The sequence below is a fragment of the Dreissena polymorpha genome, chromosome 9, assembly GCF_020536995.1.
Source record: "Dreissena polymorpha isolate Duluth1 chromosome 9, UMN_Dpol_1.0, whole genome shotgun sequence".
NCBI classification, from domain to species: Eukaryota; Metazoa; Mollusca; class Bivalvia; order Myida; family Dreissenidae; genus Dreissena; species Dreissena polymorpha.
Genome location: NC_068363.1, coordinates 58,015,381 through 58,043,073, shown reverse-complemented (window position 1 = coordinate 58,043,073; position 27,693 = coordinate 58,015,381). Strand labels below are relative to the sequence as shown.

Sequence of the window (27,693 nt, the reverse complement as noted above, 5' to 3'; positions counted from 1 at the left end):
AGGTCAAGGTCACAGTTACTCAAAACAGTAAAATGGTTTCCTGACGATAACTCAATAATAATTAGGCCTAGGATCATGAAACTTCATAGGTACATTGATCATGACCGGCAGATGACCCCTATTGATTTTCAGGTCACTAGGTCAAATGTCAAGGTCACAGTGACAAAAACGTATTCACACAATGGCTGCCACTACAACTGACAGCCCATAGGGGGGGGGGGGGGGCATGCATGTTTTACAAACAGCCCTTGTTTTACTTAGTAACTTTGAATACATGGTTTAATTGTGTTTAGATTTACTTTACTTCTATAAAGTATCAAGGCTATTTCTTTAAACTTCAAATACTTTCATGCTATCATGAGGGTACTGTACCTTGTCATAACTTCTTTATATATAACATGATCAGATTTGATTGATACTTTGACAAAACAACTCTTACCTGACATACCACAATAGACTCCACCCAAACCATCCCCCACGCCCCACCCTAGAATCCCTCCCAGAATTCGAATATGGGTCATGCCGGGTCAGAAACTAGGTCACAGGTTTGAAAAACAGATTGATTTTGCAACAAGGGGGGTAATTGTAATGAACAATCAGTAGCAATGCACATTTTGAGTTGCAGTTTTCTTCCTTTATCAGCCTTTTTTTTTATCGCAAACCTGGTTTTGTGACATTTTGTCCCTTGTTTTATTTTTGAAAGACCGTTTTTTTTTGCTTTTTTTTGCTTTTTTGGAACATAATGTAATAAATGACCACACACCCACACTACACACCCCTCCCTCCTTTGTGATTGAAGTATTGAGATAGGTCCCTTCACCTTTTAAAAGAAAAATAGATGAGCGGTGTTCACCCGCAAGGCGGTGCTCTTGTTATTATAAGCATCAGATTTAAGATATGTTTATGTACATATATGTATTATTGATAATAGATTTGCAAATGTATATTTGATATTGAAACATATCTCAACTGTGAAATATTAAAATAAAATACATTTAATGATTTTTATCAAAGAATGAGATTTATTTGGTAATTAAATTCATTTAACACTTTACTTTCTTTAATAAAAATTGCATCTGATGATGGTTGTGGCATCGCTGATGACCTCAATTACTACTAGATCTACTAATATTTAATTCCAAAATAGCAAATACAACATGTACTTAAAAAAATAATGACAATCTTGATTTAATACATATTTCTTTTTTTTGCTTGTAGTTGTTACTACCTGTGCCATTTGAATTGGGAAAACTAGCTCGATGAACCATGAAGTTGGTAAAAATAGTGCGATAAACCATGAAATTGGGAAAAATTAAGCATTATAAATATGATTATAAGTAACAGAAATAAAATTGTTTAAAAGTGCATGTTCAGGGTTTTTTCTAGCCATTTCTGGGAAAAGGAGTCTGGTCATATTGGGATTGTTTTAATTGATAAAAGTGGCAAATTTGGGAATTATTTATCAACAAAAAGGACTAAATTAAAGTTATATATTTTGTAGGATGTTTAAATTAAAAGTTGAGATCTAGAGTTAAGAAATCATATGTCATAAGAGGTTTCTTTCTGAAAAAAAAAAAAAAAAAATGGCGATAATTTTTAGCAATAAATTCACTGCTAAGCCCTTTATTTTGGCGAGAAATCAGTCAAAACAATAGTGCCAATTATTAAAACTATATACCTGTTATAAACAAGAAAGTTACAAGTTAATTGGTATATTATTTCCATTACTGACAAGTTTTTCATTCTCATCTACAGCATAGAATGTTTTAGGTAGGCGAGAACATCATTGCCATATTGTAGGCTAGTAACGAAAGTTGTATGACAGTTATTTTCGTTCAAATTTTGGGCCAGTATAATTATGGCTCAATTTCCAATGGGAAAAAGTATTTATTTGGACAAATAATGTCATCTCCCATGCAGCTCTATAAAGTTAATATTATGATACTGAAAACACTTCTATTCTCAAATTTGAAGCATATCTTAGCAAAACAACAACAACACTTATGTCCCAAACATAGTCAAAACGCTGCGATTTTTTTGCAATTTCAAGGGACCTGGCCCCATTCCCATAATGAGGAAAAAAACAACTGTATGCTTTTATGAAACACATAAATTGAAGTTGTGTTTTTAGATCTCAACATTTAGTTCATATCTCACCCACCTCTAAAAGTCAACTTAAGTAAATATAATATTCAAAATATAATATTCCAAACACTGTTATTCTCAATTGTAAAGCATTTGTAAGCAAAACAACAACATCACTACTTTCCAAATTTTAATAAAAACAGTAATTTCGCCCAAAGCAAAGGGACTGGGCCCCAAAATACACTGTCCTCATCAGCCTGTGCAGACTGCACATACTAATCTGGTATGACACTTTACTCAAAAAGCTGTTTTCCCTGAGACTGACTAAAATGGTTCAATACAGCCACATGCTGTGAACCTTGAAACTTTACACATGCAAGCCTAGTTTTGCAGCATGGTGTAAATAACCTGCTTGCACTGAACTGCAGAACATTGTGAAGTTCACATTATGATGTAAGTAACCCGACAGCACTGAGCTGCAAGGCACTGCACTGGTCTGACACTCCCATCTGACACTCCCATCTCACACCATAGTTAAACTGCCTGTACTAAACCACATAGCATAGCACTGATCTTATTGAACTGAACTGGAGGTCATTGACTGGGAGAACATTCACTTTTCCATAAGATCTGGATAGAAAAGCAGACTGAAAACAAGTAGAGTTCATTGCCCTGTGCAATTGCACTGTGTTATGTGGGGGAAAAATGGGTCAGTCTGGGTCAGAGCAGATATAAATGGGACATCAGAGTTCACCAGCTGATATTTATAGCCAGGTCTTGGCGACTTTATGTTACAGGGGTGGTAGGATGTAAAGTTTGCTTGTGTCTTGTCAGGGCAGTGTGACTTCTGTAACAGGGATGGTAGGGTATAATAACTAAAGATTAATACCAAACTATTATTTAACTATTATTTAAACTTAAACAAATTATAAAGTTGAATCAATTGGATCAAGTGGATGTTTAGTATTATTTAACTTAAAGTGTCTTAATGATTTGTATGCATTTGTTGTGTAAAACGTGTTCAATCATTTGAAAGTAAATGTTTGTAGTTTATGTTAAAAGTAAGAACAAATATATTAGGGACTGATTGAGATATTGTTTTAAAATCTGATACAAATAAGAAAAGATAGTTAAATTAACAAATTAATTAAAGAAGCTTTCTGTGAGTATGTCTTTACGTCATGACAAGATAAAAACTTTAAACTAATTATAAACAAGCTTTTTTAGTCAAAACCTATATTACATGTATGTGTACATGTGTCTACTTAAAAATGTTAAATACTTTATCCTGAAATTTGGTAAGGTTCTAGTTGTCAATGTACACAAGCATCTATCCACAGAAGTTTTATTTAAGAGTATTACATTAGGCTTTAAATGATCATAACATGAAAGAATTGCTGAATTATAATAATAGCATATACATGGTAACGCAATACGTTTTTTTTTAAAGAAATATAATAAAAATGACAATAATATTTGAATTTATCTTAAAACTTAAGAAGGTATCGCCTATTTATCTGGCCTGTTAAAACATGGTAGTTAACATTTTGCTGGCTCTGCGATAATACACATTGTTTTTTTTCCATTCACAATCGGGTCCGGTAAATGGTCACATTCCCAATGAAAAAAAGTATACATTTTTCCCAAATGGGAGCTGAATATATTTGTTTAAATCTCAATATTTTGTTTATCCCCACCCAAATAATTTTAACCTTAGTAAATATACTACTGAAAATACTTGTATTTTCGATTTTGAAGCATTTTTTAACAAAACAACAAAAACAACACTAATTTCTCAATTTTAGTCAAAACAAAGCGTATGTTCCCAATCAAAGGGATGTGGCCTCCATCCCAAAATGGTGAAAAAACAACTGCTATATGTATCAATGCTATATGTATCAATGTATGGGTTTCCTGCTATATGTATCAATGTATGGGTGTCCAGATCAATCTGTGTCTGCACTAACAGTTGACGCAAATGTATGCAGAATTATTTCTTTAGATAATCTTCATGGCGTAAATAAAATCGGCAGAAATGGCTGCCTCGGCAGCTGTTTCCTTCAAAGTTATTTTTCAACTTTGATAAGGTTAAGAACTGTACAGGTATCCAATTTATTCATGCCCCGACGAAGTGGTAGGCACTCAAGGGAGTTGTTCCCAGATTGCCAAAAGAACAATTTTCAATGTTTGTGTCATATATTGAAAAAGAAAAGATCACTGTAGTGGTAGTGAATTAACACTAATGAAGATTATCATTCATTCAGATAAAAATTGAGGATCACAAAAATGGAAGGGTAAAGGGCTGAATCGATGAGACAACATTTTATACTTCTTTTCAAAATGCAAGAATTGTTTCTTTTTTATGTTATGACCTTTTTTTGTTGACATTTACTTTTTTCAAACAAAATACAATGTCTGTTTTCTTGCTTTTCCCTGACAAACATAATGGGGCAGCTTGGGGAATCCAACAGGAGCAGGAGCATCTCCCTTCCACTTAACACCAGATTGTGCTCCGCCACCTTGAGTGGTTTTCCTTCGCCATTATGAGAATAGGGCCAGTGCCTTTTATATTGGGAAAAAGCAGCTTTTTTGTGGAAACCTTCAATTTGGAATATAAGGTTTTCATTTGGGACATATATATTCTTTATGAGATTGGTTGGTAAAAACATTAACTTTATGAGAATGGTATGGGGGCGGAATTTCAGCCCAAATCGATTAAAAAAACACTGACATGTGTCTGTGTTTCAGACGTACGACGCTGTGCGGCACTCTGGACTACCTGCCCCCGGAGATGATTGAGGGCTCCTACCATGACGAGAACGTTGACCTCTGGAGCCTGGGAGTACTGTGCTACGAGCTGATGGTTGGCAAGCCTCCCTTCGAGACGGAGAGCAACTCAGAGACTTACAGACGGATAACACGTGTGGATATACGCTACCCTCCCTGCGTGACCCCTGGAGCAAGAGACTTGATTGGAAGTGTAAGTGGATCTGTTATGACCCTTTAAGTATACCATATGAGCCTCTTTCTGGAAATATTGGGCTTCATACATGTTTGTAAATGTCATTACAGATTTAATAGCCTGTACAGCCAGCACAGGCTTAACAAAGATTGCACTTTCTGCCTTTATGAAATTTTTTGTTTAAAAGATGTCTCTTCGAAACGAGAATCCAGTTTAGGTGGAACATGTTTGCCTTGAATAGCCTCTGCAGACTGCATAGCCTTATCTGGGACAATACGCTCATGAATTAACCCTTTACCACTTAGATTCGTATTTTCACGCATTGGTGTAACTTTAGAAAGTTATATTTAATTTTAGACCTGTCTTACTAGATAACACTTTTAAAGGCTTCATTTCCAACCCTAAGATACTGATAAGCAGCAAACAGCATAAACCTTTGGTTTTTATGCTGTTTGCACATAGCCATATTCTTTTTGCTTCTAAGTGGGAAAGGTTTAAGCCCAGTCTTTCAAACATGTAGCTCATAGCATGCTCGCTGCTTAGACCTTTTTTCTTTAAACTGGTTTCATCCTTTCGAATTGTAAACGCATTGACCAGAGTGCTTTAAATTGCATATTAATCTATTTGAAAATGGTGGGTTTTGTCTGTTGAAGAAGCAGTACAAATGGTTGAGTAATATGCATGAATGATAAATTCTCCAACATGGAGTCTGCTCAGTGCCCAAGTTCCATGTCTGTTGAAATTGCTCTATAGCATTCCTTAGCCTAGCAGATAAATAGGGAACTGCTCTTTATTATAATCCATATATATTGTTGTTCCCTACCGGTTTCACCGTAGGATACTTATGGTTTGCGCTCTGTGTGTCTGTCCGTCTGTCTGTCTGAGTCTGTCTGTCACACTTTTCTGGATTCTGCGATAACTTTAAAAGTTCTTAATATTTTTTCATGAAACTTGCAACATGGATAAATGGCAATATGGACATTATGCACGTCATTTCATTTTGTTCCTACGTCAAAAATTGTGGTTGCTATGGCAACCTAAAATTTAAATTTTTTAAATAAACTGAAAATGGTTGAATTTCTGACAAATTTTGGAGCCGGTAGGGGACCATATTGTTTGACTATAGCCTTGTTCTAAATGTTTTGTGTAGAGGACCGAAGCTAATAATTTGGTTTTATTAAAATACTTCAATTGGTATATGAGATTTAGACCGCACATGATAATGTAGAGTAAATCTTTTGACCGACTCATGTCTCCTGCACATTGTTTGAGAGACTTAAACATGAAAATACTTCAATGAGCATAAGAGATATAGACCAGACATGGCAATTGATGCTCAAACATTTGACCTTGAGGTATAATCTTGACCTCGAGTTAGCTTGACTGATGCATTCCTACTGCACATAGTATCAATGATCATAACATATGAGGGTACAAACAATATGGAGCGGATACAAAAATGGATGCTCAACCATTTGACCTTGAAGTACAACCTTAACCTTGAGCTGGCATGAAAGACTCATGCCTTCTGAAAGATTGTCTCAATGACCTAAACAATTAAGGCAAGTTTCATGAAAATCTGTCAAAGGGTATAGAAGACATGGAGCAGATACAAAAGTGTTACAGACAGACTGAAGGACTAAGGGTATTCCCATAATTTCCCACTTGTTTTGCGGAATGGGATTAAAAAGAAACAATTTGGTGTTTGACTTACAAATTATTATCTATGGTTTGTTGTAGTTATTGCGACACGACCCCAGAACGAGGATGCCATTAGAGGATGTGATGAAACATCCATGGATCGTTGCCAACTACTCCCCAAAATAGGTGGAGTGTCAAGGACAGAAAGACAGCACTCATGAGTTGTGTGAGCTGTCAAGGACAGAAAGACAGCACTCATGGGTTGTTTTTTCTTAAATATTTGATCTTGAACATGTGCATGTAAAAAAAGCCATCATATGATTATAAGTGACGCTTTAAAATACAATGTGCAATAAGGATGTGTTGTAAAAAAAGAAACCAATTAAATATCCATTGTATGAGTTATAATTTACGATGGACTTTTAAGGCCATATTTGATGCTGTTGGTGGTGATGGGTAAAACCCGCCAAATAATATTTTTCGGGCCAGTCAAAGGCCAACGTTGACAAGACAACTTATTCTGATGTCTATTTGATTGTGTTTTGTGGGTTATCATTTAGCTTGCAATTTAATGATAAGTGTTCTCAATATACAAATATTGCTTTTCTGTTTCCTAAATTTTCTTGAACTTTTCTTGTTCCATTTTCATAAAATCTATTTACATTGCTTTTATATTTGCTAAATTTTCTAGAACTGTTCTTGTTCCATTTTCATTATTTCATGTAATTCACATATCCAGCTTTCATGATATTTTTAAATTGGATAACTTAATATAATTATACTTTAATATGAATATTATGCATATGCAATAGAATTTAATGCTGCTTTTTTATGCCTCAAAATTACATTTAATATGTGTAGTGTTCTTTGAAAGGGGATTTAATGCATGCGCGTAAAGTGTCGTCCCAGATTAGTCTGTGTAGTCCGCACAGGCTGATCAATGATGACACTTTTCACTTTTATATTTTCGTTTAAAGAGTCTCTCCTTAGCAAAAAAAGCAGTTTATGCATAAAGTGTCGTCCCTGATTAGCCTGTGCAATCAGGGACGACATTTTACGCATAGAATACCCTCCTAATGGGCACAAACAGGATCTCAATTCCTCTTTTACTTAGAATCAGATATCTTTGTTACTGTTCATCTGTCATTGCAGTTGTCTGCCATTTTATTATATCTGTGTTTCAGTTTGTGTTAAATCTTTCAAAATTTCTACTGTCTAATCTTAATTTCTTTGTAAAATGTGACTGTATTTGTGTACCTACATGTTTTAACTGGATGTAAATACTTAGTTCATTGTTTGAAATGTAAATATTTTCAATAAATAAGAAATAAATGTATACATAAACAAGAGATGTGTTTGTCAGAAACACAATGCCCCCTATCAAGCCGTTTTGAGCCATAAATTTGACCTTTGACCTCCAAGGATGACCTTTACCTTTAGCCACTCAAAACGTGCAGCTCCATGAGATGCACATGCATGCCAAATATCAAGTTGCTATCTTCAATATTCAAAAAGTTATGACCAAACTTTAACGAAGGTTAAAGTTTTTGGAACGAAAAATACAATGATCTTTGACCTTGAAGGATGACCTTGACCTTGGCTTTTCACCACTCAAAATGTGCAGCTCCATGAAATACACATGCATGCCAAATATGAAGTTGCTATCTTCAATATTGCAAAAGTTATAAAACTTTAACCAAGGTTCAAGTTTTGTGACACACACATACAATGACTGACTGACACAATGACAGACAGACAAGCCAAAAACAATATACCCCCGATCTTTCGATCCGGGGGCATAAAAATATCGTCCATACTTAAAAATAAACAAATTGTATATTTGTTTTATATATAAGAGCTGCATAATGCGAAAATGGGTCTTATGCCAAAGGCAGCCAGTGTAGCATTTATAAGTTTGTTCAGGGGCTACACTGTCCCCTAAACGAGACCACAACAACTTGGTGACTATAGCGGACATGGTTACTCCTGACCAGACTGCAGGTTTGCCACATTTGGCATCAAACCCATTTTGTTGTGATGAAGCTCGTAAAATACTGAAACAACTTTTAACCATATTGATATTTAACTCCAATATTATCAATGTTCGCCTTTGGTTAAAGCTCTATTATATTGACCAAATACGAACATTTTCTGAATAAATGTATTGTGTACTGGTATTTATACTCTGTTAAACTTTTGTCTGTGCCCAGATTTTAACAAGTTATACTTTAAATAGAAATTGTCTCAATAGATAAGAATATGCCTCATGTATTATGTAGCAAGTTGTAATAATAAAATGGACCCAGGCGCATGGCTAGTTTTGATCGCAGGGGCATTATTTGAACAAAGCTTGTAGAGAACCGCAATACAATGTTACATACCAAATATTTAACCTTTTTGGCCTTGTGGTTTCAGACAAAGATTTGTTATTTTGCTATGATTTGACCCCCTAGGTGTGACCAGTTTTGACCCTAGGGCGATGATTGATCAACCTAGCTTAAGTATTTTTCAGTTGTATTAGTATGCAATTAGTTTTTTTTCTGTAACCATAGATACCACATTTTTGTCTGACTAAAAAAACTTAAATAATATGAGTATGACCCTCTTTCCTCATCAGGAGTTACATAAGAGTTGATGCAGGATCTTGATTTTATAAATAGAGAGACGGACAAATTGAAACAATCTTCATGTTTCTCATATGGCCCTGTATCAACACGTCGAGTTTCATAAACCTAGCCTATATGCATTTTGAGTCATTTCAGTATTAAGATTTAAGTTTTGAATCATTTCTGTGACCATAGTAAAGTAACCATAGTAACCACAATTTGTGTCAGACACAAAACTGAAACAAGGGCTGTTTGTAAAACATGCATGCCCCCCATATGGGCTGTCCGTTGTACTTGCAGCCATTGTGTGAATACGACTTGTCACTGTTACCTTGACCTTTGACCTTGTGACCTGAAAATCAATAGGGGTCATCTGCAAGTCACGATCAATGTACCTATGAAGTGTCATGATCCCTGGCAAAAGCGTTCTTGAGTTATCATCCGAAAATCATTTTACTATTTTGGGTCACCGTGACCTTGACCTTGTGACCTCAAAATCAATAGGGGTCATCTGCGAGTCATGATCAATCTACCTATGAAGTTTCATGATCCTAGGCATATGCCTTCTTGAGTTATCATCCGAAAATAATTTTACTATTTCGGGTCACTGTGACCTTGACCTTTGACCTAGTGACCTGAAAATCAATAGGGGTCATCTGCGAGTCATGATCAATCTACCTATAAAGTTTCATGATCCTAGGCATATGCGTTCTTGAATTATCATCCGAAAATCATTTTACTATTTCGGGTGACCTTGACCTTTGACCTAGTGACCTGAAAATCAATAAGGGTCATCTGCGAGTCATGATCAATCTACCCATGAAGTTTCATGATCCTAGGCATATGCGTTCTTGAGTTATCATCCGGAAACCATTGTACTATTTCGGGTCACCGTGACCTTGGACCTAGAGACCTTAAAATCAATAGGGGTCATCTGCAAGTCATGATCAATGTACCTATGAAGTTTCATGATCCTAGGCCCAAGCGTTCTTGAGTTATCGTCTGACAACCACCTGGTGGACGGACGGACCGACCGACCTACCGACCGACATGAGCAAAGCAATATACCCCCTCTTCTTCGAAAGGGGGCATAATAAAGAGCATATTCTCCATATGGCTCTCTACCCTCATACAAAGTTACAGCTATCTAGATAACTTTTTGAGTTATCACAGTAGATCTATCCAATTTTGCTTTTAAATTACTTTTGTTAAAAAAAAAATTGTGGTTGCATTGCTGACAAAAAAACTGAAATAATCTGTAAATTCCCCAAATGGCCTTGAGATCTAGAAACTTAAAGTTTTATCAACCTAGCTGAAGCACTCGAGAATTATCACAGAAGTCAGATTGGAAGGGACAAATCAGGGTAATAATATTGTCCCCTCCATTTCCAACTGTTGGGGACTTAAAGCCACACACCTTGAAATGAAGTAAATGTTAATCAAAACATATAAATGCACTTTGAAAGTGTGCAAAATTGTCATTAAATCTAAATCCTAGTTAGCAAGTAATATATTTTTTTTAATTTTAAAAACGAAAGTAGGATTTCTAAACGTATACGTACATTTCGACATACGCGATTATTTTTAAGTTTTAACCGCAACAAAACGACGGATTCCTACCTTGTAACCACCAGATATATTCTAATTGGGATAGATAAAATATTTTTCTTAATATTCTTAAATTTACTATGCCATGTATTTGATTTCAACGTGTGTGGCTTTAAAACTAACAAAATGCCATTGTTCTGTTAAAACTAATTTTCTTAAGTAAAATTCATTTTAATTATTTAATACTTACCTGTTATCTCTAGCTTACCCCTTTCCAAGGGAGTTATTTCATCCGGAAAATATTCAAGCGCTGGGAATCGTCCACCTCTATAAGAATCCAAATCAGGTTAAACATAGTACAATGCAACCTAACAGGAAATCAAGAACCACAACTCATCTTTCCTTTACGCAAACATAAAAAGGCGATGAGCGGGGTGGGAGGTGGGACTTACCGATAACAGGTAAGTATTAAATAATTAAAATGAATTTTACTTAAGAAAATTTGTTTTAATATCATAAATACGTTACCTGTTATCTCTAGCTGATTTTGCAGCTGCGGCGGGAAGGTTCGCATATTTTTTCCCATCACAGCAAAACCCATATAGAGGGTTTACAGCCAGAGATAGTAGAATCAAGTCCTCTTATAATCTTTGTTAGTACAGTATAGTACTTAATTCTCGGATGGCACCAGTGTACTTACGCCATAGAAGAAACTACAGTTTGAGCCACTACAAGAGGACCCAACTTATACAAATTGTCTTGTTGGCACTCAAGAGAACGAAGATAAAAAGAGGAGAAGGTGGTCGGATTCCTCCAGAAAGCAGCTTGAAGCACTTCAGATAGTGGGGTCTGATTAATTTAAGCCCACGAAGCCGAAAGAGCTCTTAATTCATGCGGTCTTATCTTAAACAGGGATAAATCCCTCGATGAAAGAGAATAATAAGCTTTCCTTATAGTCGAGGCTATCCAACGAGAAATAGAAGCCGCAGACACATCGCCCCCCCCTTTTAATGGAATGAAAAGTCTCTTGCGAGAACCTCGAATAGACTTTACCTTTTTAAGGTAGAACTTCAAAGCCCTGACCGGGCAAAGGAGTCTATCATCATCTTCATGTCCACAAGTTCTAGATAGACTTGAAGGGTTTGGAAGCCATAGAGGGGAGTTGATTTTTAGCAAGGAATCCTGACTGACACAACAATGTAACAGAACCATCAGAAGAGTCAAAACGAAGATGACTATCCTCGATAGAAAGAGCATGAATTTCACTTCTCCGTTTGGCTGAAGCCATAGTAAGAAGGAAAACGGTCTTCCATGTTAGGAATTGTAATGAAGCCTGATCAAGAGGTTCATAGGGAGCCTTAATAAGGGAACCAAGCACACAAGCTAAATCCCATTTAGGAGCAAGTGTACGAGATACAGGACGACTAAGTTCCATAGCTCGAACAAGTTCTGAAATAGCTGGATCAGCACAGACTTGTGAAGACTTAGTGAAAGCCAATGTATGCGAAATCATAGATCTGTATCCTTTGATGGAACTAAGAGAAAGTTTCTTATCATCAAAAAGATAAATGAGAAAATCCGCTATTCGTCTAGCAGAAGGATTGAGGGGATTAATTTTCCCTCGAAAACACCAATTGGAGAAGAGTTTCCAACGAGCATCATAGACTGCTCTGGTGGATTTTCTCCTTGCCGAAGCAACGAGGGTTGAAGCCCTGACAGAAAAACATTTCTTCTGCAAAGATTGCCTGATAACGGCCAGACGTGTAAGTGGAACATTTTTGGGTCCGCATGTAGTCTGCCGCTTTGAGACAGAAGATCTGACCTGTGAGGAAGATTCCTGGGATAATCGTACAGGAGACTGAGAAGATCGTTGAACCAAGATCTTCTGGGCCACCAAGGGGCAATCAGGAGTATCCTGCAAGAGCTCACCCTGATTTTCCCCAATATTTGGGGAATTAGAATGGGTGGGGGATAGGCGTAAGCGTCCAGTTGGTCCCATGCGAACGAAAGCGCGTCGATTGCCCACGCTGCTGGATCGTAAACTGGACTCACATACAGAGGAAGTCTGTGATTGTGTCTGGTTGCAAATAGATCGACCAGGGGATAACCGAACTTGAAAAAGATCTGGTTGGTCACTTCTTGATGAAGTGTCCACTCCGATGGAAGTAACTGGTGTTTGCGAGACAAACCATCCGCCAGGGCGTTGAGGCGACCTGGTATATATTTTGCCAGCAGATGAATGTTGAGTGTTTTGCAAAGAACAAGTAATTTTCTGGTTTCCAGATACAGGGATTGAGAATGTGTTCCCCCCTGTGCCTGGATGTAAGCCACCACAGATGTGTTGTCTGTTGACACCATCACACAAGAGTCTCGAAGATGTGATTGGAAATGAGATACAGCTAGAAATACTGCTCGCATTTCTAGATTGTTGATATGAAGGTGAGATTCCTGATGAGACCACAACCCTGAAATTATCAGACTGAGAGGTTCCAGGTGAGCACCCCACCCTTCCTTGCTCGCATCCGTTATTAGATATAATGACGGTTGCGGGGGAAGAAGGGGTACTCCTGCCAACAGAGTCTCCTCGTCTAGCCACCACTGAAGATGAGACCTTAAGGAGGGAAGGATTGGAATCTGTGTTAATAGATTGCCTGGAGACCATTTCCAACAAGCTGAGAGATAGTGCTGAAGAGGACGTAGGAAGAGACAAAGTCTGCTACTGAGCTCAGGATACCGTTGAGAGAGAGGAATTCTTGAGCTGTTATATGAGATTGGGACAAAACCCAGTTGACCTTCATCAGAAGGTCTGATATACGTTGAATAGACACTCTGACCCGATTGATGTGGGTCAAGAAATTCATTCCCACAAACGTAAAGTCCTGTGAAGGAATGAGGTCTGATTTGTCTGCATTGAGAAGGAGCCCTAACGAGAGGAGCTCCTTCCAAGAGAATTCTAGGTTGTACAGAAGCAATTGACGATCGAGCTGGTGTAAGAGCCAGTCGTCGAAATACTGAAGAAGAATAATCCCGTGAACTCTGAGGTGTGATCCGACTGCCGACATTAGTTTGGTAAAAACTCGTGGGGCTGTCGCCAACCCGAAAGGCATAGACCGGAACTGGTAGACTTGGCCTTGAAAGGCGAATCGCAAGTACTTTCGGTAGTTGGGATGTATAGGAACATGGAAGTAAGCATCTTCCAGATCCAAAGACACCCCCCAGTGCAGGGGTTTGATGGATTCCCGTATGAAAGAAGGAGTCTCCATTTTGAAAGTTGGTTTGAGGAGATACATGTTGAACACTTTTAAATCTATTACTGGTCTCCAGGAACCATTTTTCTTTTGAACAAGAAAAAGACGACTGTAAAATCCTGGAGAATAAGGATCTTGAACCCTTTCTACCGCCTATTTTTCCAAGAGCCCGAGAATGGACTCTGGAATATGTGGATGCCGAGATACCAGCTCTATAGGGACGCGAGAAAGTGGAGGCCTTTTTTCGAATTGAAAAGTCAGGCCTTTTGTCACAAGAGAATGAACCCATGCGTCTGAAGTAATTTGAAGCCATCGATTTGAGAAGTGGAAAAGTCTGGCCCCGACTGGTATTTCCGGCATAGGAGGTTGTGGCGGTAGAAAGGAAAGGGACCTAGGGCTGATAAGCAGGAGGTGCGCCCCTGCCGGTAGAAGGTTTGAAATTCCTCTGTCCCGGCTTGGGTTTGCCCTTTTTCCCAGAATCTTTATTAGAAGACTTGTGTGACAAAGAAGGTCTGTTATAGGAAGACTGCCTATTAGGACCTGACCGTGGATTAAAAGAAGGCTTTTTAGAGAAAAGGTTATTTCTCTTAGCCGTCTTGAATGCTGGAACTGCTGGTGGCCTAGAAGCAGGATGCTTAAAGACCCCTTGGCGTTGTCCAGAGTTGTTTCTAGCTAAAGAAGCATGAAGTTGGTCATCATTGTCAGCTGTGATTGCTTCTTGTATCCTTCCACCAAAAAGAAACCCTGATGTGAGAGGAGCTGTTCTGAGCGAGTTCATACCAGGTTCCAACAGAAAATCTTTAGGTAAAGAAGTAAGGATAAGATCTCTACGAATCCTTAGCATCTCGGACATTGAAGAAGCAGAAGTGTGAGATAAGGCCAGTGTGGTCCGTGAGAGATGAATAAACAAATCACGGAGTTCCTCCGGAACAGATTCCGACCAATCACACACCATTTGTAAAATTGTCGCTAGCATGAAGTCAATTTGGTTAGTCAAACCTAATGATCTACGTTCCCTCATTTCCCAAGTTTCCAACATTGAAAACGGAACGGAAACTGAATTGGAACCACTTGGCATTACAAGAGATAGCTTGCTTATGTCCGGATCTGGAACCGGAAGTTTTGAAAAATCCAACCCAGATGTTGCATGTGGTACAGGAGGTTTGTAACTTTTACTACCTTCCTGGTGTTTTGGATCAGCTAGTTCCTTAGGAATTTTCCATGTTTCTCCTCGTTTTGGAATAGTCTTATTAGCTGATTCCAATGATTGAAGAACAGATAGAACAGTAGAACCAATGGGAAGTCGTGGGTCAGGACGAGCCGTCGACTTAATAACCCTGTTGGGATCAAATGTACGAAAAAGTTTTTCTGTCACAGAAATCGTCGCATTTGAAGACAGTTCAGCAGGTCTTGGACAGTAATCTTCACCAAGAGTACGAAACATCAGTTCATAGATCTGACCAATCGGAGCTAAATATTGATCCGTCTCAACATTAGATTCTGCATCTGAATCAGCCTCACTCTCTACAACACCAGCGGTTTGTATAGAATCAGCAGGAACAGAAGTGAGAATATCTTGTACCGGATTGTAATTGTCTGGTAACAGCGAATGATCATCCCCGACGTCAGTAAACTGATAATGTAAACCGGAAGAAGGTAAATTATCAGCATTGACCGGTACAAAATGTCCCGCTGAATTCTGTATCCATAGTGTATCAGGATTCGACAGGGTAGCTGTAGGGGGTACACGACTAGATACTGTAGATGATACCCGTGGTGTTGACACTGACGCCGTAGTAGTGAGATGAGCTCCTGAAGATGCAATACGTGTGGCAGTCAACGTTGGAACCGACACATTTGGCATGGAAACATGCGATTCCATAACGGAACACGATGGTGAACGACTATACGTATGGTAAGTCCGATGCTGTCTACGTGAACGTTGCCGACGTCCTCGTTTCCTGCAATGTCGAGATCTGGATCGGCTGCGCTGTCGAGATGTGGATCGGCTGCGATGTGATCGAGTTTTTTTGGAATACCGTCTCCGTGAGTGACGACGTGATCGCTTATGAGTGCCGCGACGATGATAACTGCTCGACGAAGAAGAGCGTGTCCGATGTCCACTCCTTGATGAAGACGATGTATTCGACGACGAATCGGATGTAGAAGAATACGCCGATGATGAAGACCGAGTTCTTCTTGACCGGCGATTGGTGTTATCGGTGGCAGGCCCAACTGATGACTGTTGACCGGTGACCGGTGATCAATGACCGGACCGGACCGGTGACCGGACCGGACCGGTGACCGGACCGGTGACATGACCGGACCGGACCGGTGACATGACCGGTGACCGGACCGGACCGGTGACCGGCCGGTCATATTATGACCGGTTACGTCACCGGACAAAGACCGTAGAATGGCGGCTGCCATGTGGTCTGACATTGATCCAGTCGTTCCATGATCAATGTCGCCGGTATGCATGGTGTGAGTCATAAGATCTGATGACGATCGACTGACAACAACACCATCTTGCCCGGTACCCGGTGACTGACAAAACCGCTGGTCATCCTTGACCAGTGGAGTCACCGGGTAATCAACGTCGGATGGAGGTTCGTTGCGTTTGCGGCTGATCGACGTCCTCCGGCGACCTGCTTTTGTCCATACGTCATAAGCCCACAAATCGCAAACCGCACATTTGTTATTAAATGTGCAACCGGTACATGCCAAGCAAGTATCGTGGGAATCCCACCTTGCTTTGATATGACCACAAGAACCTCTATCCTGTAAGTTCATTCTGAAATAAAAGAAACAGAAAGAACCTACAAAAAACTAATAAAAAGTTAAACCACAAAATGTAAACACAAAGAACGCTGTCCAGTTGACCTCAATTACTTATTGGGGAATAGGCACGAATTCCTCGTGGTTCACGTGCTCATGACGTCATGTACATGAGCGACGATGCAAACAAATAAACCCAGCAAAAGCAGAAATATGACAATTACTGCAACAAAAAATATAGAAATATAAACCGAATGATACAAATAAAAGATAAATAAACTTTATCCTTTTAAACTCCGCCAAAAACACAGTGAAAAGAACACATAAGTCCTGAGCCTAAAATAGGCGTGCACATGGTTTTATCCGGAAAGGAAAGATGAGTTTGTGGTTCTTGATTTCCTGTTAGGTTGCATTGTACTATGTTTAACCTGATTTGGATTCTTATAGAGGTGGACGATTCCCAGCGCTTGAATATTTTCCGGATGAAATAACTCCCTTGGAAAGGGGTAAGCTAGAGATAACAGGTAACGTATTTATGATATTAAAAACCTGTTGCATCCAAGATTAATTTCTTTAAGATTATCTAATCATAAAGGTCATTCAGCTGTGAAAGTTTGAGTGAGGTCTACCCAAGAGTTAACCCTTTCAGTGCGGGAACCGAATTTTAAAGGCCTGTGCAAACAGTTTGGATCCAGATGAGACGCCACAAAACGTGGCGTCTCATCAGGATCCAAACTGTTTGCTATTCTGATAGTATTCTTTGAAAAAAAAATCGAAGAAAATGCTAATTTTAGAAATTCAGCAGATGACAATTTAGCAGACGACAAATTTCCCAGCATGCAAAGGGTTAAGGACCACACAAGCTTCAGGACACGGGGACGGAATAATGCAATATTTAATGCCTCAAAAGTTTTCAACAACTTGGCCAAGAAAGTCTGTATCTGAACTTCATACACAAATATACTGCCATACAAATTGTACGACAAATTATATTTACATGTACACAGGAATATTGTTGGATTGATCAAAAAGTATTCCAATCAAAAAAAAGAGTCAAATGGTTGTGAAATTTGTGCATGAACAAAACCTTAAAAAATAAGAAAAATCTATAAGAATTCAAAAATGCCATTGTAATGGGTTTAATATCTTCAACAATCTGACGTGAGGCTGACAAGTTCACAACAAGCAACAACAGCACAAAACAGTTCCACATTTATTCATCAACTGCAGCACTATAAGGTTTTTGTGACAATATTTGTATTTAAATTAACATCCTCACTAATTACACACATACAGAATTATATGACGCACTGGTCCTGTCCAAATAACTATACTAAATCAATTCACCTGTACATTTATTATCTTCCCATCAACACTGACAGCTGAGGTCCACACTTGTTCGAACTAGCTCATATTGACCATTGTTTTCCTGCAGTTTATGAACATTTTTAGAGGTCATTAACCTATAATTTTGTTTTGTTCTTGATGGAACTGCAAAAGCAGTGCTTGCACAGAATGTATCATACAGTTATGTTATACAACTGACAATAAAGTTTTAACAAGAAGTACTGTACATGTCAGCTAGCAAGAGAAACAGACTCACGGCTGCAATTTCTTACAAGAAAAACAGAACATAAAGACCACTAAAATGATTTTGGTACCGAATATCCATGATGTATAAATTATTTCAACTTTTTCTTTTTACACAAATTGTACAACACATTTTGTAATGAAATTATCTCAATTTCTGCCTTTTAGTGGGAAAACTAGGCTCAATGTATTTGCTTAAATTGTTTTCCTAGATTTGCAAGTGCAATTTGCGCAAGCTATTCAGAGACGAACGCTTTACACATTTAACGGAAGTCTTTACTAAACAGCATACAGCCAAGGCTGAAAGCATATGCAGACTGCACAGGCTTATCTGGGACGACACTTTACGCACATGCATTAAACCCAGTTTGCCAAGACCACTGCTCAATTATAATCAACAACTGAGTGAAACTGAGAGTCCCATACATAGATACGCACTACAACAGTAAATATCTAAATTTCTTTGATCACGACAATCCAACCAAACAGTTTCACTTTTTCCGTTTCTTATCGCGACCACCGTCGCCGCCGCTGTGTTTACGTTTCTTCGGTGAGTCTCGATCTCGACCCCGGTCCTTGGAGGAGTGACCAGACTTGTGAGGTGACTTGTGTGAGGATTTATGGGGAGATTTGTGCGGCGACTTGTGCTTGGCGCTCGAGGAGGGCTTGCTGCTGCCCGATGATTTGTGCTTGCCCTGCTTTCTCTTGTCACGTGGCTCCTCCTCTTCACCATACTGGTCACGCTCCATGTCCGCTGAAAACATACGAAATCAGAAATTCTAGAGCGCTCTGCAAATACTGGGCTAAATGCATATTCAAATTGTTGTCCCAGACTAGCCTGTGCAGTCTACACAGGCTAATCAGGGGCAACACTTTCTGCCTAAACAGGATTATCATCTAGTAGAGACTTGTTTCAAACAAAAAAGCCATACAAAGTGTAGTGTCATCCATAAAAAGCCTCTGCAGACTGAAGAGTCAAATCAGGGATGACACTTACGGCATATGGTTTAAGTCAGGTTTTCTCAGAATGAGGCTTCATAATCACTGAAATTTAACTTTGGTCATGCAAAAATGGGTCATATGCCGAATGCAGCCAGCGTAGCTCCAGAATAGCCTACGCATCCAAACATTCTGGTCAGGCGCTACCCTGTCCGCTAATGAGACCATGAAACCAAACTTTACTAAACACTGGAAAGTGTAGCTCCAGACCAGACAGCACAAACACGCAGGCTGATCTGGAGACATGCTGGCCGTATAAGACCCATTTTTGCATGACGCAGCTCATTTCTACATGTGAAATATGTTGTTTTATTAAGAAGTGGCCGAAAAGAACGAACGTTCGATAAAAGAAGACAAGGACAGACATATACTACTGTCATGGTTCTTTTTTACCTTCACATTAATGATAAGGACCGTAATGTGCCATGATTACCTTATTCCCTCTGCATATTGTCTCAATGTGATAAATATTTGAGGTGAATTTCATCAATATCATTCAAAGGCGCATAAAATACAGATCAATATTGAAAAACAGGCTAAACTTTTAAACCATTAGGTTGCTGGTCCCACTCAGGGACACATTCTGGCCAAGTTTCCAATAAATCCTGCTAGTAGGAGGACACGAAAATGGATGTTTGAAAATTAAGCTTTTCAGTGTGACCTTGACCTAGGTGGTTTTAACGGGCCCATGTCTTCTGCACATCATCTAAAGGAACAAAACAACTAAGCCAAGTTTCATGACAAGTGTTCAAAAGTCATAGGAGATATGGAAAAAAAAAAAAAAAAAGAACAATCAAGTATTTGACCTTGACACTGCAGTATTAAACCTGGAGACTTCGGTATTTAACCTAGATTTTTAGTCAATTTTCTAAACATGTCAGCCATGTTGCAGGAAAATCCTTTGTAGGGTACAGGGGATACAGACTGCATCGGCTATTCTGGGACGACACTTTACGCACATGCATTAAGACCGGTTTTCCCAGAGCAAGACTCGTATGATCTACACACGTACCTTTCCTGGCCTCCTCCTCCAGCTCGTCCCAGTCCTTGCCACTCTCCTCACTGGAGTCCAACTCCTCCTCCTCATCTGCAACACAACAAAGCAATGTGTCGTGTTCTGAGAAAACAGGACATAATGCATGTGCGTAAATTGTCGTCCAAGATTAGCCTGTGCAGTCTGCACAGGCTAATCAGGGACGACACTTTCCGCTTTTATGAGATTTTTCATTTAAATGAAGTCTCTCCTATGCAAAAATCCAATATAGGCGGAAAGTGTCGTCCCTGATTAGCCTGTGCGGACTGCACAGGCTAATCTGAGATGACACGTTACGCACATGCATTAAGCCCAGTTTTCTCAGAACACAACTCAATAGCGAGATATACAATGTCAAGGGTGGATAAATCATCCAAAATGAAGAACAATTTTTTTAAGAAACAAAGGATACTATTAAAAGAAGGTGATATTAAAAGTTGGTGTGTAGGGACAATGGTTGCGCAACATTTAGCTATTACATGTATATATTCCAAGTTTTAATTTAATCTTACACAAAAAGTGCTTATAAAAAGATATCTCTGCTATAAGTAGTTAGTGTGTAACACAATTTGTGTTACCTTGGCCATAGTAACATGGGTCTTTCATTTGCCTACCTGCCTGATAACAATTACACCCTGGCATTTTGAAAATCCCTTGGTGTATGGTAGAATCCTTACAAAATAAGAAACGTTAATACAACTTTGTAACATTTGACCCTAGAGATCGTACCTGTGACACACAAAAAGATAAAGAAGTACAGTTTTACTAAGATATTAAAGATTCCCTTGATGCATACAGAAATAATCACTTAACAATGAATAATTAATCAATTGGTTATCTTTGAACTCAATGCCTCTCAGTTTAAGGGTCTTGCATGTGACATGATTGAGAACCACTGTGCTAAGTTTTATGAATGTTGCTTGTATGTTATTGGATACAGCTCAAGACAGAAAAAAGCCTTTACAAAAAGGGTACTTTCAGTCAAAAGGGGCCATAACTGTGTTATTGACAAATGGTTTGTGTTGCAATTTAACATGCATCATCTGCCCAAACAGTTCCATGATTTGGCTCCAGACACAAAAGTGTGCTTATTTTCTAGTAAAAATGGTCATAATTCTGTTATTTGGAAAATGGATTGTGACAGCATTCATACTCTGATCCATACATACATTCAAACAAAGTTTCAATGAAATCGGCTCAAGCAATACCGAGATATGTCTCCGGACGCAAAAGGGTTCTGAACGTATAAAAGGATAGACAGACAAGATAAAAACAATATCCCACGCCTACGGCCACAGATAATAAACTAGTTGACACCACTCCATGTCCTACCGCTGTCTTCCTCCTCCTCCTCCCAGTCACTCTCCTCACTGTAGTCCTCGCTGCTCTCCTCCTCCGACCCTTCGAACTCATCTGACGGGTTGAACTCATCATCTTCCTCATCAGATTCCTCCTCCTGCTCATTCTGAAACATGGAGAGCTGGTTGATAATTAACAGTGTCATGGACAGATATATGTTGTTGTTATTTTAATTCCCATATGATGCAATAATCTACTACATTTTTTAAAAATCTATAACTTGGATGCACCTGGTGCGCATTGGCTGGTTATCAAAATTAGCCTCCATTTATTATCAACAAACATTTCTAAAAAGTTTGGAAAAGATTTAACAAAATATGTACAAGTTTTAGAGCGAATAACAATTAATGTGGCAACCATCCAAGCACCCATTGATCTGCCTGCCCATCCAAAAAGGCTGTGGCCATCTTATGTACCGTCAAGAGACAGGCGTTTAAAAATTAAACATTCAGACCAAGGTTTCATCAAAATTAGGTCATAAATAAGGCATCAAGATTGATCATACGATTCTATTTCTGAGATTTGAGATGTGACCTAGATATTGACTCCATCATAATCTACCAAGATATTGTCACATACATGCGCAAAAATGTAGTTTCTACAGTGATACCAAGTATTTGTTTTATGTATATATATGTATAGGGAGAGAAAGATAAGACATTGTCCTTAACAATGACGCTATTGTTGATCCTACTCAGATTTGACACAATGACCTAGGTTTTGAACCAACTAATCCAAGCTTTGATTGTGGCCTTAATTTTGTTCAAAATAAACCAAGATCATACAAAGTTAATCAAAATTGAGCGAAAACTGTAGCCTTTTCAGTAATTAACAGATAAATATAAAGCTTTATATGTGTCCCAGCTCATATTACTCTCAGGGTCCATGAAGCTACAGCCCCCATTGTCAAAGAACAATAAGACTTAAGTTGCATACACAGGGGTTAAATGCATGTGCGTAAAGCACAGGCTAATCAAAGACGACACTTTTTGCCTAAATTGAAAAAATACTGGTTGAGCAGAAAGTGACGTCCCTAATTCCCAACTGGCTAATCTGGGACAAAACTTCACACACATGTATTAAGCCCCATTTTTCCAACTTACGTCGCTCTCAGGGTCCAGGAAACTCCAGCCTCCATTGTCAAAGAACCCCTCAGGGTCGTCCACTATTGTCTTCATGATCTTGGTCCAGTTCAACGACTGCACGCCCTCTGTGTAGCGCAGGTCACACGAGCTAGAAATAGAGAAAATAGGTAAACCTTGTGATGCAGGGTGAGGTGGTCTCATTTAAACCTAGCAGGCGGTTATTTTGGCAAAAAAAATTAACACCAGGCTTCTATTGGCAGCTTTAGTATTAATAGAGTTTACCCCAAACCCCCTACTTTTGAAGATAATCTGTTAGTTTTAAATCTAATGAAACTTTGAGGGTGGGGTGTAACAAATGAACCAGGATCTGGGAAGACGGGGCTAAATGGATGTGCGTAGTGTCCCCAGATTAGTCTGTGCGGTCTGCACAGGCTAATCAAACAACACTTTCAGCTTGTATACAATTTTTTAAATGAAGTCTCTTCTTAGCGAAAATCTAGTCTCAGCAGCCAGAGTTGTCCCTGATTAGCCTGTGTGCACTCCACAGGCAAGTCCGGGACGACACTTTACGCACATGCGTTAAATCTTGTTTTACCAGAGTTATGCTCTCATTTTCACTCACTTTAGCCACTCCTTGACGTTGTCTAAAACCTGTATCTGCACGGAATTCACCATGGCTACCTTCTTGCCATAGTCTTTAAACACGAACACGATGTCGAAGTTCTTGATCGCGAATGACACACGCTCAAAGTGCACAAGCTCAAGTTCTTCAAGTGAGATCACAAATGGAGGCTGGAAAGATACAGATTGCTATGGTGAATGTTTTTGGTCACTCATAAATATCATCCCCATCATGTTCAAATGGGTGTTCCTACATTATGGAACCCCTTCTACTAATAATACCACGAAACCTTGTGTTAGGTCATAAAATCTATTTTTGCATCTCACATTAGTGGAAGCCAACAGCCTTTAATATATATGTACTGGGCCCCTAGATTTTCAGAGAAAATGGTAAGTAATCTACACAAGAAGTTTTATAATCAATCAAGGAAAACTGTAGACAAATGGTCATTTATATCACTGTTGGTGCTGACTATTTAACATAAATGTTTTCTTGAATTAAGAAATCAAAGCTAAGTATAATGTAACAAGCTCTTTACAGTGTGTTTTTTGTTCAAATTTGGGTTCTGTAGGGTCTGTCCCTGCACTTACCCATTCAGTCAGGTTCACAAGACATCCGGACGTCGGCTGCAGCATCACAGTGCTCCTGTAAGGGGCGCCATAGAATCCAAGCTCACGGAACGGCGTGTCAAACTCAACTTGGTTCTTTGTGAGGCTCTCTACCTTCTCACAGAAGTTCTTGAACGCAGACTTCAGTTTCTGGCGCATCTCTCTCTCAGCCTGAAAGTGGAATTACAAATAGGTCACACTTCGAAAAAATAGGGCATAATGCATGTGCCCAAGGCAATGATTAACAAATATTCAGCATGCTTCTTACAACATAAACGCCAATAAGATTTGCAACAGAACCTTCATTTGTTCTTGACAGCAAGTTTACCTTTAATTATGAAATAAAATACTTGGAAGGTGAATACAGGCCTATAACTTTGTAGTGTTTTGTTTAGGCTTTGAAATACATTTCAGTCTTTGAAGTACATTGTGACAGATAAAGCTAAAAATATGTATTGTTCAATATTATTATACATTGAAAACTTTTATAACTTTTCAGAACAAGACACTAAGACCAGCTCAAGCATGTACACAATATTGGAGAATCCCAAGATGTTGGAAAACCCCAATACATTGGAAAATCCCAAGACATAGGAAAACCCCAATACGACATTGGAAAACCCCAATACATTGGAAAACCCCAAACCATTGGAAAACCCCAATACATTGGAAAAACCCAAGACATTAGAAAACCCCAATACATTGGAAAATCCAAAGATATTGGAAAATCTCACAAATCTGAGGAAACAAACCTAGCTAAATTATTTCAAATCCATTTGAAACTAAATACCCTATAAACAATAAATACTTCAATTAACCTTTGATTGGTACATTAGAATTGTTTAAATGGATGGAATAGATTAGGTTAAGAATGTCCAGATCATGATAACATTAGCACTGTTATGGGAAAACTGGGTGTAATGCACGAGCCCTAGAGTAGCCAGTGCAGTCTGCACAGACTCATAAGGGGCAACACTTTCTCCTTTAACGTTTTGTGGAAATTCTCGTTTAAATAAAGTTCCTTCTAAATAAAAATCCAGTCTAGACGGAATTGTCATCCCTGATTAGCCTGTGCAGTCCCCAGGCTAATCTGTGACGACACTTTATGCACAATCATTAAGCCCAGTTTTTCCAGAATGCATCTCATTATATGCTTACCTGTTCAGCACGCAGGTCGTCCCTGTCATGCATGTGCTGGTGCTTGCCCAGGTCAGTTGTGATCTCACCCACCTCCGTGTAGAACTGAACATCAATGTGCTTCTTCTTGCCAAACAGGATCGCATGCTGCAACACACAACAGGTATCATACTAGTGAGGGGGGGGGGCTTGGCATATACATGTAAATTTGCTGTTCTTAACTGTATAAGCCTTCTTCTTGGAAAACTCAGTGAAAAGCATATGCATAAAGTGTCATCCCACATTAGCCTCTGCAGACTACACAGGCTAATCAGGGATGACAATTTCTGCCCAATCTGAAATTTCATTTAGAGGACACTTCCTTTATATAAAAAATTCCACAAAAGAGGAAATTGTTGTTCCTGATTTGCCTGCATGGACTACACAAACTAATTTGGGAGGACACTTTAAGCACATGCATTAAGCCCAGTTAGGAGGAGAGACAGACCTTGAGGTGGAAGTGAAGAAGGATGATCATCTCCCCGTCACAGGGCATGAAGAAGGCGTGCTTGATGTTGTTGTAGAGCACATCCACCTTGTCACCCCGAACTGATGTGAACCGGAAACCTGAATCACAGGACAGACATGTATAAAATAATATAACCCGCACAGAACTGAACCGAAACCTTAATCATAGGGCCAGAATTATATAAAACTATATACCCCACACTGACCAGAACTGGATACATGAAACACAGGTTCAGATATGTCACTTACTATATACCCTACACTGACTTGAACACAGTCACAGACATGTACAACAGTATATACCATGCACAGACATGAACCGAAAACCTGCAGCACAGGGCCAGACATTAATATAACTAAATACCCGCACCAACGTGAACCAGACACCTCAATCTCAGGGACACATATGTATCAAATATATGGAGCAGAATGAATTAAGCCTGGTTTTGGGATAATTAAGGTTGACATTTTCGGCTTTTATTGTATTTTTCGTAAAAAGGAAGTCCCTTTTATGTGAAAATCCAGTTTATATGTAAAGTGTCATCCCCAACTAGCCTGTGTGGACTGCACAGGCTAATCTGGGACGAAACTTGCACATGCATTTAGCCCCATTTTTCAAGAGCAAAGCTTATAAGTAGCAGAATGAATAAAAGTCAAGAGAAAGTCTGAAAATCTTGCATGCACATGGAGCTAACGATATGAGACTGGAAAGCGTAAGATCTGAGGGTGGAGCTGGATTCAAACAAACTATTTTTCAATTATGGACATGAGATAAGCAGTAGAGAACATTGCTGAATTAATGTTTCTTTTTTTCTAAGAAAGCAGCAAGAATGAATCTTTCTTGGTTTGCAACCCTTTCCGGCTCAGACGCAAAATGAAAATGGCTATATGTAACCAGCATAAAACCAGAACAGCCTGCAAGTAACTGAAAGGCTTTATGCAGTTTGCTGCGCATCAGTATATAAGGGTTTGAAATGAAGCTTTAAAACTTAAATCTAGTAAGTAAGGTATTAAATTTAATTATATTTTTGAAGGGACATCAAACCTATTAAAGTGTGTTTTGGAGTTGTTAATGGTAAAGCATACTTTCTTTGACTAAAGTTGCTATTGTTACACCCAGCATGGTAAAGAATGCAACAAAATGACTGTAATAACTACATACATTTGTATGGGTCGTGCTCTGTGAAAAGAGGGTCAAATGCATGTGCGTAAAGTGCCGTCCAAAATTAGCTGTCCACACAGGCTAATCAGGGACGACACTTTCTGCTTGTATGGTATTTTTCGTTTAAAGAAAGTCTCTTCTCAGCAAAAATCTAATTTAGGCGGAAAGTTTCATCCCAGATTAGCCTGTTTGGACTGCACAGGCTAATCTGGAACAACACTGTATGCACATGCATTAAACTCCTTTTTCATAGAGAACGGCCCATATATTTTGTAACATCTCACCATTAGTGTGTGCTTCCAGAGTACCGGAGATTCTCTTGGACACGATGTTGGGTCGGATGTACAAGTCCTTCAACTTGGGGTTACCTCTGTTGGGATTCACAACAAGAGCATCTTGTTTGACAATACCCTAAAAGAAGATTTAAGGGACCAATTTAGTACAACTCTATAGGTCACACACAGGCAGACAATCCATAGGGTTTGGGCAGTTATTAATTTGATAGGCAAATTTCCAAATTGACTAGCTCACAAATAGAAATTTAAGACATACCAGTCAAATTCATTGAGTCATTATCAGTTGCACATCAATAAACATCATTTGATTCACAATTCATTCAAAGGCCAGACTTAGTGTGACAAAATGTCTACTAAATTCACATAGCTTGGCAAAATATTGTTTATATATTTATAAATGATTATACTCTTGCACCTATTTCACATA

At 38.8% G+C, this 27,693-nt stretch overlaps 2 protein-coding genes across 4 annotated transcripts in view; one reads left to right on the top strand and one right to left on the bottom strand.

Moving 5' to 3' along the window:
- LOC127845804 (aurora kinase A-like) overlaps window positions 1-8,035 on the top strand; it is a 44,708-nt gene extending 36,673 nt beyond the window's left edge. Inside the window, exons 7-9 of one of the 2 annotated variants that reach the window (XM_052376959.1) lie at window positions 4,834-5,065; window positions 6,788-6,879; window positions 6,920-8,035. In XM_052376959.1, the coding sequence (XP_052232919.1) occupies window positions 4,834-5,065; window positions 6,788-6,874 (319 nt within the window). In that variant the 3' untranslated portion in view covers window positions 6,875-6,879; window positions 6,920-8,035. Of the gene's footprint in view, window positions 1-4,833; window positions 5,066-6,787 lie in introns of both variants that reach the window. The other variant, XM_052376958.1, reaches the window with a different exon arrangement.
- A 10,033-nt stretch (window positions 8,036-18,068) lies between these two features.
- LOC127845783 (FACT complex subunit SPT16-like) overlaps window positions 18,069-27,693 on the bottom strand; it is a 46,143-nt gene continuing 36,518 nt past the window's right edge. For both annotated transcript variants that reach the window (XM_052376921.1, XM_052376922.1), the window contains 9 exons: window positions 27,255-27,381; window positions 25,789-25,907; window positions 25,323-25,448; window positions 24,147-24,335; window positions 23,557-23,726; window positions 22,953-23,082; window positions 21,823-21,955; window positions 20,470-20,544; window positions 18,069-19,212 (listed from right to left, as the gene is read on the bottom strand). In XM_052376921.1, coding sequence (XP_052232881.1) covers window positions 18,950-19,212; window positions 20,470-20,544; window positions 21,823-21,955; window positions 22,953-23,082; window positions 23,557-23,726; window positions 24,147-24,335; window positions 25,323-25,448; window positions 25,789-25,907; window positions 27,255-27,381 — 1,332 coding nt within the window. In that variant the 3' untranslated portion in view covers window positions 18,069-18,949. The remainder of the gene's footprint in view (window positions 19,213-20,469; window positions 20,545-21,822; window positions 21,956-22,952; window positions 23,083-23,556; window positions 23,727-24,146; window positions 24,336-25,322; window positions 25,449-25,788; window positions 25,908-27,254; window positions 27,382-27,693) is intronic.